The sequence below is a fragment of the Phyllostomus hastatus genome, unplaced genomic scaffold, assembly GCF_019186645.2.
Source record: "Phyllostomus hastatus isolate PE091 unplaced genomic scaffold, TTU_PhHast_1.1 phas_contig_86, whole genome shotgun sequence".
Taxonomy (NCBI): Eukaryota; Metazoa; Chordata; class Mammalia; order Chiroptera; family Phyllostomidae; genus Phyllostomus; species Phyllostomus hastatus.
Genome location: NW_025333977.1, coordinates 10,323,013 through 10,340,511, shown reverse-complemented (window position 1 = coordinate 10,340,511; position 17,499 = coordinate 10,323,013). Strand labels below are relative to the sequence as shown.

At 39.2% G+C, this 17,499-nt stretch overlaps 1 protein-coding gene across 1 annotated transcript in view; it reads left to right on the top strand.

Annotated features, from left to right (window-relative positions):
- GPR149 (G protein-coupled receptor 149) overlaps positions 1-12,244 on the top strand; it is a 43,575-nt gene extending 31,331 nt beyond the window's left edge. Inside the window, exon 4 of the mRNA XM_045852020.1 lies at positions 11,494-12,244. Coding sequence (XP_045707976.1) covers positions 11,494-12,066 — 573 coding nt within the window. The 3' untranslated portion in view covers positions 12,067-12,244. The remainder of the gene's footprint in view (positions 1-11,493) is intronic.
- Positions 12,245-17,499: the final 5,255 nt, after the last annotated feature.

The window sequence follows — 17,499 nt, the reverse complement described above, 5'->3', positions numbered from 1 at the left end:
CACACATATAATACATACACAAACTCATATATACTCATATTGCAATATTATATGCAAGATTCTATTACTTATAGGTGTGTTCAATAAATGTTTTATATGATTAAAGATTTAAATTAGAACTGTAAGCATCTTTCAATTCTCCTTACAGGTTTCTTTCTAAACATTGGTTACAAACTGCTTCACTTTTTTCTTGTTTTTTTTAATCTTTGTATCACAAACATTTTCATTGTACAGAGCACATGATTGCTTAGATTTCATATATTTTGAAAGCATAAACACTGTTCATCAGCAACAATGCTTTATTGATTAAAAAGGAGGGGTTCACAGACTTCCAGTCAAGATGGTGGCATAGGCAGACATGGCTCACCTCCTCCCACAATCACATCAAAATTACAACTTAAATATAGGACAACCATCACTCAGAACCATTAGAAATCAAGTTGATGAAGTCTGACAACTATGGAATTAAAAAAACCACATCCATCCAGACTGGTAGGAGAGACAAAGACACAGAATGGGCTGCTCCCTCACCCACATGTGGTGGGTAAAAATTCCGGAGGGATATCCCAAGAACAAGGAGCCCCAGCCCCATACCAGGACTTCAGTGCCAGGAAGGTAAGTCCCCATGACTTCTGGCTGCAAAAACTAGTGGGGATTGAATTTGTAGAAGAAACTTCAGGAGTCCCAAGTAGTTCCCCTTAAAGAACTCACACATGAACTTACTCAGACTTACTCCCTCTGAGCTCCAGCACCAGGGTAGCAGCTGAAAAGGCACCCATGGCATTCAGGGAGGAACTGAAGTATCTAGCATCAAGACAGGAGTTAGGGGACAGTTTTCTCCCAGACAGAAAGGTGGGCAGGGACAATTGTCCCTTTTCTGAGCCCTCCCCCAACAGAGCCACAGAGCTGGCAGGCAGATGCCATATCGGAGACTCCATCAAGTTGGCTAACACTATTTGCCCTGCCATGGAGATCACCTGAGATTTTACCCCACCCAACTTATGGGCCCACCCAAGCTCCTTTTCCATATGAATAGCTGGTCTTAGTTCATGCTTCCTAACTTCTTAAAACACTCCCAAACAAGCAACAGCAGGCCTCAGTGAGCCCAAGACCCAGCACTAGCAGAAGCCAGTCTAGATTCACAGCTTGGCTTTGCCTGGTGAATCTCTAAGCCCAGCACAAGTAGCAGATATCTGAGATTGCTTTATAGCTCAGGCAGGGTAGCCCTGGACAAAACACGTGGGGCTGACCTTGCCTTGCATCACCCGGGAAACCCCAGAGCCTGTGCACTCAGTGGGCAGCTACAGACCATGTCAGAACACCACCACCCTGCACCTGCACAGCTGATCCTCCAGGAAAGGCAGAGGGTGGTGGTCAGTGGTCCCAGCCAGTGCTTGAAGCTGACTAGCCTAGGTAAATCCCTCAAATTGACCTGCCAACAGCAATCAAGGCTCAACAACAAGAGGAGGGTGTACTCAGCCCACATGAAGGGTGCACCTCAATTACCCAGTTTGTGTGATGGAGGAGGCTGTGCCACTGGACCCTACAGGATACCTACTACATTAGACCACACTACCAAGACACAGAGTAAAAGCAGCTCTATCTAACACACAGAAACAAACACAGGAAGGCTGTCAAAGCTAACAGACAAAGAAACAGACAAAATTAGCAGACAAAGGCCCGAATGAAAGAACAGATTAAAATTTCAGAAAAAGAACTAAGTAAAATGGAGATAAGCAAGCTATCAGATGCAGAGTTCAAAACACTGGTTATAAGGTTGCTCAAGGAACTTAGTGAGGACCTCAGTGGCATAAAAAAGATCCAGTCAGAAACAAAGGATACATTAATTGAAATAAAGAACAATTTATAGGGAAACAACAGTAGAGTGGATGAAGCTGAGAATCCAATCAATGATTTGGAACATAAAGAAGCAAAGAACAACCAATGAGAACAAGAAGAAGAAATGAGAATAAAAAAATGAAGATAGTGTAAGCAGCCTCTGGGACAACTTCCAGTGGCCCAACATTCACATCATAACAGTGCCAGAAAAAGAAGAGAAAGAACAAAAAATTGAAAATCTATTTGAAAGAATAATGAAAGAAAACTTCCCTAATTTGGTGAAGGAAATAAACATGCAAGTCCAGGAAGCACAGAGAGTCCCAAAAAAGATGGAAATAAAGAGGCCCACTCCAAGATACATCATAATTAAAATGCCAAAGGTGAATGATAAAGAGATAATCTTAAAAGTATCAAGAGAACAGAAGTTAGTTACCTACAGGGGAGTTTCCGGAGGACTATGAGCTGATTTCTCAAATGAAACTTTGTAGGCTAGAAGGGATTGGAAAGAAATATTCAAATTCATGAAAAGCAGTGACCTGCAGCCAAGCTTGCTCTACCCAGCGAAGCTGTCATTTAGAATCAAATGGCAGATAAAGAGCTTCTCAGACCAAAACAAACAAAGAAGCTAAAGGAGTTCATCATCACCAAACCATTATATGAAATGTTAAAGGGACTTATTTAAGAAAAAGAAGGGTTCCCTTTTCTCCACATCCTCACCAGCACTTGTTGTTTGTTGATTTGTTTATGATGGCCATTCTGACAGGTGTGAGGTGATTTCTCATTGTGGTTTTGATTTGCATCTGTCTGACGGCTAGTGATGCTGAGCAACTTTTCATAAGTCTCTGGGCCCTCTGCATGTCCTCCTTAGAGAAGTGTCTGTTCAGATCCTTTGCCCGTTTTTTGATTGGATTGTTTGTCTTCCTGGTGTTGAATCATATGGGTTCTTTATATATTTCAGAGATCAAATCCTCGTCTCATGTGTCATTGGCAAATATGTTCTCCCATGTAGTCAGTTCCCTTTTCACTTTGATGATGGTTTCTGTAGCCATACAGAAGGTTTTTAGTTTGATGTAGTCCCACTTGTTTATTTTTTCCTTTACTTCCCTTGCCCTAGGAGACACATCAGCAAAAATATTGCTACATGGGATCTCTCAAATTTTCCTGCCTGTGATTTCCTCTAGGATTTTTATGGTGTCGTGACTTATATTTAAGTCTTTTATCCATTTTGAGTTTATTTTGGTGTGCGGTATAAGTTGCTGATGTAGTTTTGCCGTGACCAGTGAGGCTAGATCGGTCAGGTCCTGAGGGAAGACCACAGGGGATTGGGAAATAAAGAGAGAGAGTCAAAGCAGGATCAGGTGGAGCCCCTTCTCTGGGATGCAGAGGAGGGAACTGTTTATTGGCAAAGTCAGGCTGTATATATTAAGTTTTGAAACAGAGCATGAGAAAGACAAACCACAAGGCTAGGTGCATTGTATTTTTTAGAAACATTTGCTGCTCCTTCGTGGTACAGCGATATAGCAAGCAGCCAAGTCATTCTTTTCTTATAACAATCCATCAGGCAGTCGTCCGTGGCCTAGGGCAGCTGTGCTGAACCCGAGGCCTGCTTCCAACTCCCTTGGCATGCATTATCCTGCTGGGCCCTCCACAAGTTTCATTTTTTTGCATGTACCAGTCCAGTTCTCCCAACCCTATTTATTGAAGAGGCTATCTTTACAGCATTGCAAGCTCATGCCCTTTTTGTCAAACATTAATTGGCTGTAGAGATTTGGGTTTATTTCTGAGTTCTCTGTTCTGTTCCATTGATCTATGTGTCTGTTATTATGTCAGTACCAGACTGTTTTTATTACAGTGGCCTTGTAGTATAGTTCGACATAGGGTATTGTGGTCCCTTCTACTTTGTTCTTCTGTCTCAAGTTTGCTGAGGCTATATTCGGGGTCTTTGTTTGTTCCATGTAGATTTTTGAAATATTTGTTCTAGATCTGCAAACTATACCATTGGTATTCTAATAGGAATTGTGTTGAATCTATAGATTGCTTTGGGTAGTATGGGCATTTTAATAATGTTCGTTCCTTTAATCCATGAACACGGTATATGCTTCCATTTCTTTGTATCTTCCTTAATTTCTTTCTTCAGGGTTCTATAGTTTTTTAAGTACAGGTCCTTTACGTCCTTAAATTTATTCCTAGGTACTTTATTTTTCTTGTTGCTATAACAAATGGGATTTCACCTCCTAGTTTCTGTTTCTGATATTTTATTGTTGGTGTACAAAAAAGCCATCGATTTCTGAATATTGAATTTGTATCCCATTATTTTGTCAAATTCATTTATTAGGTGTCAGCGCTGCTTTAGCTGTGTCCCACAAATTTTGATATGTTGTATTTTCATTTTCATTCAGTTCAGTGTACTTTATTTCCCCCGAGACTTTCTCTTTGACTCATGGATTATTTAGAAGGGTTTTGTGTCCAAGAGTTTGGAGATATTCCTGTTATCTGTTTGCTACTTATTTCTACCTTGAATCCGCTTGTGGCTGGGGAACACACTCTGTATAATTTTAATTCTTTTAAATCTATTGAGGTTTACTTTAATGCCTTAATATGACATTTCGTGGTACATGTTTCATGGAACTTGAAAATAATATGTATTCTGCTCTTGTTGGATGGAGTTGTCTATAAATATGAGGTTTTCCTTCTATAAAATTGTCTTCTTTAAAAGATTTTATTTATTTAGTTTTAGAGAGAGGGGAAGGGAAGGAGAAAGAGAGGAAAAGAAACATCAATGTGTGGTTGCCTCTCTCACACCCCCTACTGGGGACCTGGACCACAATCCAGGCATATGCCCTGGCTGGGAGTTGAACTGGTGATCCTTTGGTTCGCAGGCCCATCCGTGCTCAATCCACTAAACCACACCAGCCAGGGCTAAACTTTTCTATGAATGTTGTTTAGATCCTGTTGGTTAATGGTATTCCTCCAATCCTTGCAAGTTTTCTGTCTAGTTGTTCTATCAGTTATTGACAAAAAGGTCTGCAGCTATAACTGTGAATCTATTTCTTATTTTAATTCTATCAGTTTGCTTTCTATGTTTTGCAGCTCTGTTGTTTGATGTATACACAGAATTATTGTCTTCTTGGAAGATAGATCCTTTTATCATTATATAATAATCCTTCCTGTCTCTAGTAATTTTCTTTGCTCTGTAGTCTATTTTATCTGATATTAATATAGTCATTTTTGCTTTCCTTTGGTTGCTGTATATATGCTATATCTTTTCCCATCCTTTTAGTTCAGCCTCTCTGTATTATTATTTGAAGCAAGTTCTGTGTAGACAGTATATAGACAAGTCATGTTTTAAATCCACTCTAGTAATCACTGGCTTTTATTTAGTATATTTAGACCATTAGAGTGAAACAGGGTGGAGGAATATGTAGGAGATGGCAATTTTAAAAGTAGCAATATATTATCTCTATCCTCCTAAGCTCCTGTATCAACTACTTGTACAAGACATTAGCACTAGAAATCCCCAAAACGTCATGGATTCCTCTCTTACCTCTCAATGGTAGGTGATACTTATGGATCACTTACTTTGTGTGAGGCACCCAGCTACGCATTTAACATGCATTAACTCATTTATTCTTCCTGTTTTGCAAGTGAGATAACTGAGGCTTAGAGAGCAAGGACTGCAGAGATGGTGACTGGGTGACTCGGCGAGGCATCTGCGACCCCACAGCAGTGCTTCACCACAACCCTCCAATCTCAAGATTGTTATCTCTGCAATTCCCCTATGGTCCATCCCACATTTGCCATTTCTACTACTGGTACTGAAGTACACATCGCCTTTACTTTTGCCCACAGTTATTTTTAAAACTTCCTATTTTGTCTCTCTGCCACCTTCCTCCAAACTTCTTTCAGATAACTGGGATTTCCAATTATCTTCTTAGACTGCACATGGCAAAGCATTGGAAATCTGAGCTGAGTTTAGAGTACTTCCTATGTAACCTAAGCAAGTTACTTAAACGCTTCACGTTTCAATTTACTTATCTGTAAAGTGGAAATAATTTTACCTCCCTTATGGGCTATTATATTAAATTAGAGTTCACATGTGAAGTGCCAAGTGCCGTGCCTGCACACAAAAGATGGTCCATACATCTTAATGTCCTTCCTTTCTATAAATGGGAAAGTAAAAGTCTTGCCCCTTGCCTACGAAATATGGTCAAAACTTCTCGTCCTGGTGTGCAGGACTCAGCCCTGAGCCTGGCCTGTCTCCAGCATCATTTTCTTCTCTGTGTCGTTCTCCTCAAACACTGTTTGCCTTTGTTCTTATTGTTCCCTCACCCTGGAATACATCTTTCCTACTTCTCTGCCTACTGAAATGGTCTTTTCGGGCCCTATTTATAAAGCTTCATTTCCTGATATGAATAAATCCCCCCTCTCCCTTGTTCCCATAGGATATTGTGGGTTTACACTGGATTAGACAGTGAAGTGTTCTTCATATTTTATCTAACACCATACCTTGAAGTAGCAGAACAACTAAAGCAGAGGGTTTGAGACAGACTATCCTTGATTGGGATTTGACGATGATATTTACTATCTTGAGTTATTTCCCTGTGACTTAATTATGCCATGTATAACATCGGGATAATGAGTGTGTCTATTTTCTAAGGTCAATGTGAAAAGTTTATAAGAAAGTGAACAGGAAAAAGTAGGTTTGTATGGAAAATAATACAATAATTAATAAATAATAATACACGAATAAATTCTGTGTTTCATGTACTCACAGCAGTAAACCTAATTTTGTCACTCCCCATAAATAAAGTGCTTAGTAAGTATTCTGATATATGGCTTATGTCCAGCAGGTTCAGTAAATATTTGTTATGATGAATATCAATTATAAATCCATTACTCAGCTTAATTTGTAGTTCAAAAGTCTGTGAGGATTCAATGAGAAATGTGTAAAAATAGTATGCCACACAGTAGGCTCTTTGTAAAGGCTTACATTCTTTGCCCTTACTCCTGTCTCTGCCTTATTTTGATTTAATAAACATTTAAATGAAGATGACATAATGACACAAAAGTATTTGGGAGGTAAATATATGAAAATATAGTAATCACATAGTTTTAAATGAAATTCCAAATATAATTATCAAAAAATCTACTTTGCTTTTTTTTTTTCACTAATTTCTCGGCCCCCCTGCTATTTTTATAAGTGTTCCTGTCTCTTCTCCCTCAGACCACGTAGGATGCTCAACCTGACTTATTCCTCAATGTATTGTACTTTTACATGTGTAAACGTCACCCAAATCATCTAAAGATAATCTATATGATTTTAATTTATATTTAATTTAATTTAATTTACATTTAATTTAATATGATTTTAAAAAATTATCAGTCACTTGAATTGTTTATGAGTTAATGCCAGAATTCTAGCTTCCAGGGCAGAAAACCCATGATCCACTCCTGACTGAGGCAGATTTCTTGTAAAGTGGCAACATGATACAGTGGAAGGAGCACTTAACTGGATTATTAAGAAACCTGAGACCTTGAGCCAGGCCTGCTATTATTACCTGTGTGACCCTGGGCAAGTAATTTCATGTCCCGGGCTTTTCATCTTCGGGCCTGTCAGTTCTCCCACTGTCTAATGGGAAATTGGGACTCCGTGGTCTCTGGTGAGTGCTATGATCCTATATGCCACATGTCTTTCTTGAGTAATTCAGATAATCAACAGAACACTTCACCTCGTTAGGAGAAGAATTTGGAGCAACTCTTTTATACAGTAATTTCACCTTGAATTCACCTAGAGGTTTACAGTGAAGAAAAAATTCAACATACCCAAGGTCAGCAAGTCTGAATCAATTATCACAACAGATTATTGTGCTAATGTGTTTACATGGCACACTTTCTCCTCTTGAAGCATTTCTGAGGTTTAGAGACTGCTTTTCATTTCCAAACAAAAGAAGCTCCCAGCCACCTACTCTCAAGAATACAGCAATAATGGATTATCATTATTCCTAACAGCTTATGCTTATTCATTGACTTGCAAATGAAAAGAAAGCAGAGACTACTAAATAGTTTTACACTCTCTGAATCTATCATTTTTTATCATGCACTACACTTTCACACACAATTCAGTTCCATAATATTCTATTTTATTTTTATTAAAAAATATGTTCTGCCCTGACTAGTTTGGAATGTTGCCCCATACACCAAAAGATTGTCAGCTCAATCACTGGTCTGGGTATATACCTAGGTTGCAGGTTAGATCCCTGGTCCATGTGCATAAGGAAGGCAACTGATTGATGTTTCTTCCATTGATTTCTCTCTGTCTCTCCTTCTCTCTCTCATGCCCCACCCCTTCCTCTCTCTTTAAAATCAGTGAACATATATATATTCTGATATGTACTTTTGATGTACTTGTAACTATAATTATTTATTACATAGGGCTGTTAAAACATAAAAAATGAATTTTAAACAGCAGTATTTTTAAAGGTTGACCTTATTTTTATGCTTTAGAAAGTTAAAACAGGGACTCTAAAAAGCCTACAAGGTCAGTGTTTCAGATTCATTCATGCATGCACACATTTACTCACCTAACAAATATTTTAAGGGATTGTTATGTGCCAGCCGCTGTGATAAATGGCAGGAAAAAAAATAAAGATTAACCAGGAAGAGTTCCCTTCCCTTGAGATTACATTCTATGTGGATTTGACAGAGATGCCACACAGTTCCAGTCTCCAGAAGAGGATGAGCAGTCGTTAAACTCTGCGAAGTGTCTATTTACATACGTTTTAGTAATATTTTGCATAAAACATTTTCTGAGTTCTGTCCAGAAGGTATCCAGCCATGCCTCTGCATGTAATATGAAAACCAGAAACATTTACTAAAGGTGATACAAGATACAAGAAACATTTATACAAAGAACAATAATGCTTCAGTCCCTTTCAAAGTAGGCACCTTGGGACCTCACACAATTCTCCCAAACACCATCACCTACCCCAGCGTATGTTCCTGAATCTCATCAACAGTCTGAAATCTCTTACCTTCCAAAGGTGACTTTAGTTTTGGGAAAAGCCAAAAGTTGCAGGGCACCAAATCTGGGCTGTAGGGGGGCCGAGTCACCTGGGTGATTTCACCAAAAAACTATGCACAAGATGTGATACATGAGCAGGCATATTGTCATGATGAAGCTGGCAGTCACTAGTTGCCCATAGCTGCAGCCTTCTGAATCATCTGAATAGCTTGAACATTCGCAGGGGAATTTTCAAGTTTAGCACAAAATTTGATGCGGATTTATTGTTCTGCTTGCTCAGTCATTTTGAATGTGACAGCCACACAGTACACATGGTCACTCAACTGCATCCACCACCCCCACTGACTGGTACAGTGAAGTTGTCATTGTTCTTGCATGCACATTCCAGTCCATTCTCCTTGGCTGCCAGGTTACATCGATGTTGCTCAAATCATTCTCATTATATTAACAATAGCTGGACTTTTTCTGGACAGAACTTTGTATATTATATTATACATATTATATGTATAATGTATAGTATACCTCTTTGTCCATTTTAAGCTCCGACTTTTGCACCTAATAGGCTCTCAGTGAATGTTTAATGAACAAATGTATAAAAAGTAAGTAAAAGTCACTTCTTTGTCAAAAGTGGCCGACACTCCAACAATGCTCTGGTACAGCAATGAACCTAAGTATTGTCCTTCTGTCTCTCCTGCTTCAGTCAACATCAAAACACACAATGAAGTTCTTTGCCTCAGCAGAAGGGTAAACTGAACTTTATTGTGTATTTTATCAAAGTTCATGGCCCTTAAGGTGCAAGGCCCTAAAGTTATGTCCCCAGGTCTTCTTATAGATAAAGAGAATCCAAGACTTCTCCATAGAGAATAAGTGGAAAGCCTGATGACATGTCTAACACGTCCTAGACTGTGCTTTTTAGGGTCCCTAAAATCAAGGGGTGAGGCACGATGGCACCGCAAATGAAGCTCATGGTGCACTCTCCCATTAACATTTGTCAGATGAGAATCCAGATTGCTCTCCAAAAGTGGGATCCTGGTCCTGGGCTTCCTTGAGCCACTCTTAGGTTCATATGCAAAATGTCCACGGCTCATAGTGTAACCAGGCATGCTGATTTTCTTGGAACTGAGAGATTTCCTGGGATACAGAAATTTTGGTGCTAACAATGGGACAGCCATAGGCACACTGAGAAGGTTGATGGTCCTAAGTTGGCAAAACACCATGAGCCCTCGTGCCAGTTCCCTGGTGGAAAAAACACTCTTAAGCCACTTCAGTTAGTAGCTCCTGGCTTTGTAGGTGGCACACGGATGAAGCGTGTAGATTAACCATGCCCTTATTCTTCTGGGTTATGACATTTCTTTAATTACAGCAATGGGTTACAAACCTTAGCATGCAACAGAATCACCTGGAAGGAAGGCTTGTTTAAAATACAGGTTGCTGAACCCCACCCTCAGAGTTTCTATGTCAGTAGGTTCGCAGTAGAGGTCAAACAGTCACATTTCTGCCCTGGTTGGTTTGGCTCAGTGGGTTGGGCGCAGGAATGGGAACCAGAAGGTCGCCAGTTTGATTCTTGGTCGGGGCACATGCCTGGGTTGTGGGCCGGTCCCTGGTTGGGGGTGTGCAGGAAGCGGCCAATCCATGTTTCTCTCACACATTGGTGTTTTTCTCCCTCTTTTTCTCTCTCCCTTCCTCTATCTCTGAAAATAAATAAATAAAATCTTTTTTAAAAAATTGCATTTCTTACAAGTTACAAGGTGATGCTAATGATGAGACCTAGGTTTGAGGACCACTGCTCTAGAAGTCTGGCATATTACTATCTTCTTTGGAGACTAACATGTAATCAAAAAAGAAGCCCATTGAAAGTTTAAAGGCATGAACCAAGAATATAGAGCATAGATTATTATAAAAACTGGTATTATTTTCTTTACTTCTTAAGTATTTCTCAGTAGTGAGTACAATTTAAAAAAACATTAATATGCAAAGTTTTAAATATGATATAAAAGGTTGAAAAATTTAGGCAAGTTTTTGCAGAGATATGAGGGAGTTCTCCATCACTGAGTTTACTCCAATGACTGTGGTTTCTCTGTGACAAGTAAGCACACTGTAGCACAGCTGCAGCGACACTTGGTCCCTCCTCTGTGTGCTCAAAGCCACTAGCAGTTGAAGTATCTTTTGTACTTAACCTGAATTATACTTTGACAATTATCGTTCTCTCTGGCACGATATACTTTTTGATAACAAAGTCTACACTTCTTTCAACCTATGTAAACTTCTCAATGGAACTGAATATGTAACAAGAATATAAAAGCAATTCCAGATTATAAATATGCACTCAATTTCACGCTCATATTCTGCTCCTGGAAACATCTGCTGCCCAAACTTTGCCTTCAGCAGTGGATATGTCTCATATCCTCAGAGAAAGGTTCCTGCTCGCCCCCATTTAGATGTTGTATTCGACCTAGGAGAAATGGTACAATGGCACTTTGATGGCAGAATTTAAAGTCCTTCTCTATAAAAGGTTGCTAGGGAAATGAGCCTGAAATAGAAAATTTTTACCATTTTGGTGAATAAAATGACTTTCTAAATGGCCTAATCTCAGAAACGAGTTTTCAGTAATCACTGCCCTGTTTTTTCCCCAGCGTGCCGGTGGTGCCCTTGCCATCCCCTTGTGCGCCTTCCAGGGCATGGTGTCCCTCCAGGCCCCCACGGGGAAAACGCTGTCCCTCTCTACCTACGAGGTGAGCGCCGAAGGACAGAAAATAACTCCAGCCTCTAAGAAAATAGAAGTCTATCGGTCCAAAAGCGTTGGCCATGAGCCGAACTCAGAAGACTCTCCGTCCACGTTTGCAGACACCAGTGTAAAAATACACCTGGAGGTTCTTGAAATTTGCGACAATGAAGAGGCCTTGGACACGGTGTCCATCATTAGCAACATCAGCCAGTCCTCCGCGCAGGTCAGATCTCCATCCCTACGTTACTCACGGAAAGAAAACAGATTTGTTTCATGCGATTTGGGAGAAACAGCCTCATATTCTCTCTTTTTACCCACGAGTAATCCCGACGGTGACATCAACATCTCCATCCCGGACACCGTGGAAGCACACAGGCAGAACAGTAAAAGGCAGCATCAAGACAGGGAAGGCTATCAAGAGGAAATCCAGTTGTTAAATACAGCTTACAGGAAACGAGAGGAAGAAAGCAAGGGCAGCTAGTGACCACTTGGTCTCATGCAGGCGAGGATGGCTCCGCAACTTCAAACGGCTAAACTGACCCCCTCTGTTCCAAGGCTCTACGATTTCATTTGTCACTTGTCGGTCAACATACGCTTTACAGATCTGCTACTTCATTATTTTCAGTGCAAACAGCTGGAACTAGTGCCAACACTTAAGTGCTTTTGATGTGTTACCTATAGATCGCACACTGTGGTAATTAAAAAATTTGTTTCTCACCCAATTTCTGAAAATCTTTTCTAAATCAAATCTTGGCCTAGTTTACTAATATTTTGCCTACGCTTGTCAACCTCAGAGTCAACAAAAATTTGTATAAACTGAGTAAGTATATTGTCCCCATGCACATGGTTCTATATATAATGTTAGTCTTTAAACTGCAAGGGGAGAAAAGAGACATTAGGGGAATGGAAGAAATGTAGCAAAACTCTGAGTTGTATTTGAAGATGCTTGCTGAAATGGGGCTAGCAGAGAAAGCTCGTTGCAGTTATAGCTTTAGCTTTACACTGATGTCTAGGAAGTTTATTCTTCTGAAAAATGGCAAAATAACTTCCAACCTCAAACCATGCATGCCCCCAGGCTCTAAATAGTTGTTTCCTTCATTTCTATAAAATACAGATTGCCTACTGAATTTTTCTTTTCTTTCTCTCTTTAACAGTGTTTTGCTTTCATCTTTTCAGTATAAAACTGCCCTTAAAACAAATATTTTTCATGTTACAAGGGGAATTAGAAATAGTCCTTAACTGAAACATTATTGGGAAAGGTTGTAAATGCAAACTTTATCATTTCTAGAAGGGTTTTGTTTGTTTAAATGGAAGTTGAGAAAAACACCAACCGATTAAGTCCTGCGAGGTGCACCTGAGTAGAGTAACAAACTTCTGGGTAAAGCAGAGGAAAACACTCTAAGTCCAAAACAAAAGTGTCCATTTCTAAAGTTGCAGATTTGACAAACTTTCTTAGCCATTCTTGAAGCACAGAAAAGTTTAGTTCAAATAGTATTCCAACTTTAGCTGCTTTTTAATTTCTTTCCCAAAGATATGTGCATCTCAAGCAAAGAAACAATTCAATATATTTTATAAAATAAATGTGAGGTACATATTTCAGGATTTAAAAAAATCAAGATTTAAAGAACACAAGAATTGGATTGTAAAACAGTAACATCCTTGTCCTTTCTGTGTTCTATTTTTTCCCCCATTGGACTTAGGCCTACGCTTGGTCAACTGAAGAAAAAAAAAAAAAGAACTTGGTTGTTGAATTAACTATACAATAGATACACTTAAAATCCCTGCTATATTGAGACAATACCAGGATAATTTAGCCTAAAGCCATAGTTTGAAAGGCTAATCAGCACGACATTACTAACCTGTAACACTTCAAATTCTAAACCAACAGTAGTTGAATCTGCAAAAACCCTCTACAGGGGTAGTGCATAAGTGTGAGTGTTTCGTCCTCCTAAGCCTTGTTAGGAGAGGGGAAGGTTAAGCTGTACCAGTATCAAACCCAGCTACTCTTTAATGTGATTGTGTTTGTAAAATGTGTTTCTGGTATAATAGGAAATTATATAATACCCTTATAGATATCTTGTACCATATTTAAATATCTTACTCTTGCATTATTATATTGTTCTTATTATTAATAAATACTATGTTTCATATCATTTATCTCTTTTCTTTATAAATTATTTATCTGAAGGCAAAAACTCCTTGTTATCTAATAAAAAGATCACCATCTGGTGGTGACTCCTATAAACTGAAAAGACATAATCCCTAAAACTGCCTGGTTAACATAAACGCATAATCCCAAAGACTTCTAAGAGCTGGAACTGGCAGAGATAACCATTTTGAAAACTGCAAATATCACAGCATTACTCAAGATATAATACAAAAGGATCCGGTAGGCATTATTTGGAAGCTTTTCCCAACGTGGTTCTGTAGTATTGCACTTCATAAGTAGTCCCTTAATTTCTCATACTAGTCTGCTCCTTTCATTCCTCTACTTATTACACTATTTAATGAATGCCTATTTACAGGCTAGATATTGTTCTAGGTAGTCAAGATTATAACTGTAAACAAAAACAAAAGAAATGCAAATATACTGTATGTCTGAACCAACTGCAAATGAAGAGAACAAAGTCCACACAAAACTTCCCTCACTTCTGACACCAACTGTGCATTCAGAATGTTCCCCAAACCACTACCAGTGTCACTAATTCACCAGAAGGACTCACAGAACTCACTGAAAACTCTGTCCTCACAGTTGAGGAGTATTACAGGGAAAGAATACAGGCTACAATCAACCAGGAGAAGACACACACGCAGCAGATCCGGACATACTCTAAACACGAAGCCCCTGTCGTCCTCTTCCCCTGGAGTGGCGGGTAGCACCCCTGTCTTCAGTGCGCGCGACTGTTTCAGCCGTAATCGGAGAGAACCTCGGGCTAGAATCAGAGGCTTCCTTTCAGTCTCTGATTCTGATGCCGGCTCTACCATTGCGTGACCACACTTAAACTCTTCAGAACCCAGTTTATTCCAGAGTAGAGTCAGAAAGAGTGAGGATGACGTTAAGCCCAGGTAGATCAGATTCTCGTCGAAACTTTGTAGCCATTCTAAGATACTAAATGAAAGCTATGACTCTTTCAGTCTTCCTGTGTTATACAAAAACCTGATTCTTCTCTTCATGTGAGAAGAATGCTCTTGATGGATTTGGGTAGGGCACAGATCTCATAGTTTTGAATCAAGAGACCTCAACATTGAGCAATTAAGACCAGGAAAAACCCTGATATGTCTAAAAGACTCCCCAAAGGTAAGGCAAGAGGTAAGGCTGGTGGGGGGAACTGACATACAGGGAAACAGATCAATCTGACATAATTAAGCGGGAAAACCTCCCAGAATTCCAGGGGCATACAAAGCTTCAATGAGTAATTTTTCTCTTTAGCATGAACACTGGATATACCAAAATCTATAACCAGGAAATCCCTAAGGAGGAAACGTGGCAAAAGCTGAGATGGGGTAAAAGGGTCACAATACTAATACATCTGCCTTTCTTTCTTCCCCATCTGCCCTCCACATTCTCCTATCACAGTAAGGCCTTCTTGTTCTACTTCATCTATGCCAAGGATTTCCATTTCTTCCTATCACCCTTCCCCAGGCCAACTTCACTCTCTTCTCTGGAGTTATAATTGTGAAATGTCTCCTGGGGAACTAGGTTTATGGGTGCAGGATTGGAAATATATCCATTTAGTATTTTTAAAATATCTCTGGCAAATAGATAAATGAAGTTTTAATGATCGAAAATAGAAGCTTTCTAAAGCAAGGCAGCATAAGTAATGTGCGGACACCTAGTTTTTTTCTAACGTTTGTTAAGACTGTATTATTTTTTATAAACTATATCAGTGATAGTGGTATTCTTTCCTTGGAGGGGTCTCATCCTTTACTTTTTCTGTTTCTTGAGTTTCTTGTCCTAACTGTATTAAAATAGAGAAAAAGAAGAGTACCTACTTGTAGTAACTGACACAAAATAAGCACTTACTAAATGCTACTTATAGTATTAACACTCCATTTCCAACTTCTGGTTGTCACGTGGACGATAGCAAGAGTGCCTGTGATGCAACATGAGATGTCTGTAAAACTGTCATAATGGAGGTGTAATGTGGCTTTGGAGAAGATCTGAATTAGCACTTAGAGCAGATTGTACCTTTCGTGGATATGTACAATATCTCCCATCCCACATGCTTTTCTTAAAATGTGACCTTGGCTCACCTCCTGCAGCATGGAGAAGCCTAACTGCCCTATAACCTGACTGGACATCTGTAACTGACTCAACCGATAATGTATAGTGCTCATGACTTCTGTGGCTAGTTAATGAAAATGCCACCTTGCTCTGTGACACTTGCTCTTGGAAGCCAGCTGCTATTCTGTGAGGAGGCTGAAACTATGCCACACACAGCAACTAAACAGAGAGGCTATGTGTAGGCGTCCCAGCCCGTGGCCTGACAAAGCTTCAGCTCCAAACTGGCATTAACTAGCAGATGTTTGAAGATGTCTGCAAAAATCCCAGCCCTCAGCTATCAAGACCTCCCATTAGAAAGATGAAAAAGGCCTAATAGAGAGTGTAACTTCATAATTATCTTTTAAAAATGAGCTGACAATTTTATGATGTTCCCTCTATTTCTCTATTGCCTAGCAAGGAGGGAATCCAGACATTAAATTAGTAATAAACAAACCAAAAAACTCCTGACATTTTCTTTGCTAATCTGAGTTATATTTTAAGTAAATTTGTGATTTCATTATCAGTTATAGTTAAGATGACTCATTCTCTACAAATTCCATATTTTCAGTTTAACTAAACTTTTCCTATTTCAGTTAAAAATTTTATATGACAAGATACTCTATTGGGTTATTCAATATGTTCTTCCATATTCCTCCTGATATAAGACAGAAATAAATACTTTCTACATTCCCCCCCTTTCCTATCCTTAACAGCCAGACTTTATATTCTATAGAGATCTAAGATTACTTATATCAACATAAGTAATTATGTTGATCTAAGATTACATTATATCAACTTATCCCCACCTCTCCCCACTACAAGAGGAAGTCAGAATCAATTAAGGGTTCTATTTTTCAAGGGGAACGAACACCAAAAAAAATCCCCACCCAGGTCTTCATGAATATTAGACCCATGAAAAATTGCACGAGTTGTTTCACAGGGTAAGGAGGATGAAGACTAAGAGATGCCCTGAGACTGGGAAAACTGTGATAGTTTCCCAGTCTCGTGTGGCTCACTCATAGGTGGCTGCACTGGGAGGTGGATGTCAAACACTGTGGGTCTGCAACCAAAAGGCCAGTGGGAGGACATTTGAGATCAATGGAAAGGACACCTTTTCACCTGCACAAAGCACAATAAATGGCAGAGCACTGGTTGGAGTAACAATGTTGATTATAATAAATCAGTCCCACCATTTGTTTTCTGGCACTAGGTAACCAGAGAATTCTTGTGGTTCCAACCAAGGCAGGAAAAAAACCCCAAACCAGTAACAAATGACACTTTTCTTCTTACCAATATCTTTCTGATCTTTCTTCAAAAATCACCCTTCTGTGCAGATTTTTACTACAATGACATTTGTGCTAAGTGTCTGCCAAAAGCAATAGCCTTAATCAATGCTGTACTGTATGCTGAAGACATCAGAAAAAAATTAGTAATTTTAAATTCACAACTAAGATTCTGCTTAGGATCAACAAACATGAAATGAAGAGAAATAATTCATCTGAAAAAATAACACTACCCCTCTCTGGGGTTTTCATTCATGAGGATTGTGTAAGATATGGACTGTCATTATTTTTCAATTGTTGGCACAATAAATTACCACAAACTCAGAATCTTAACCAACACACATTTATTACCTTACAGTTCTGTAGC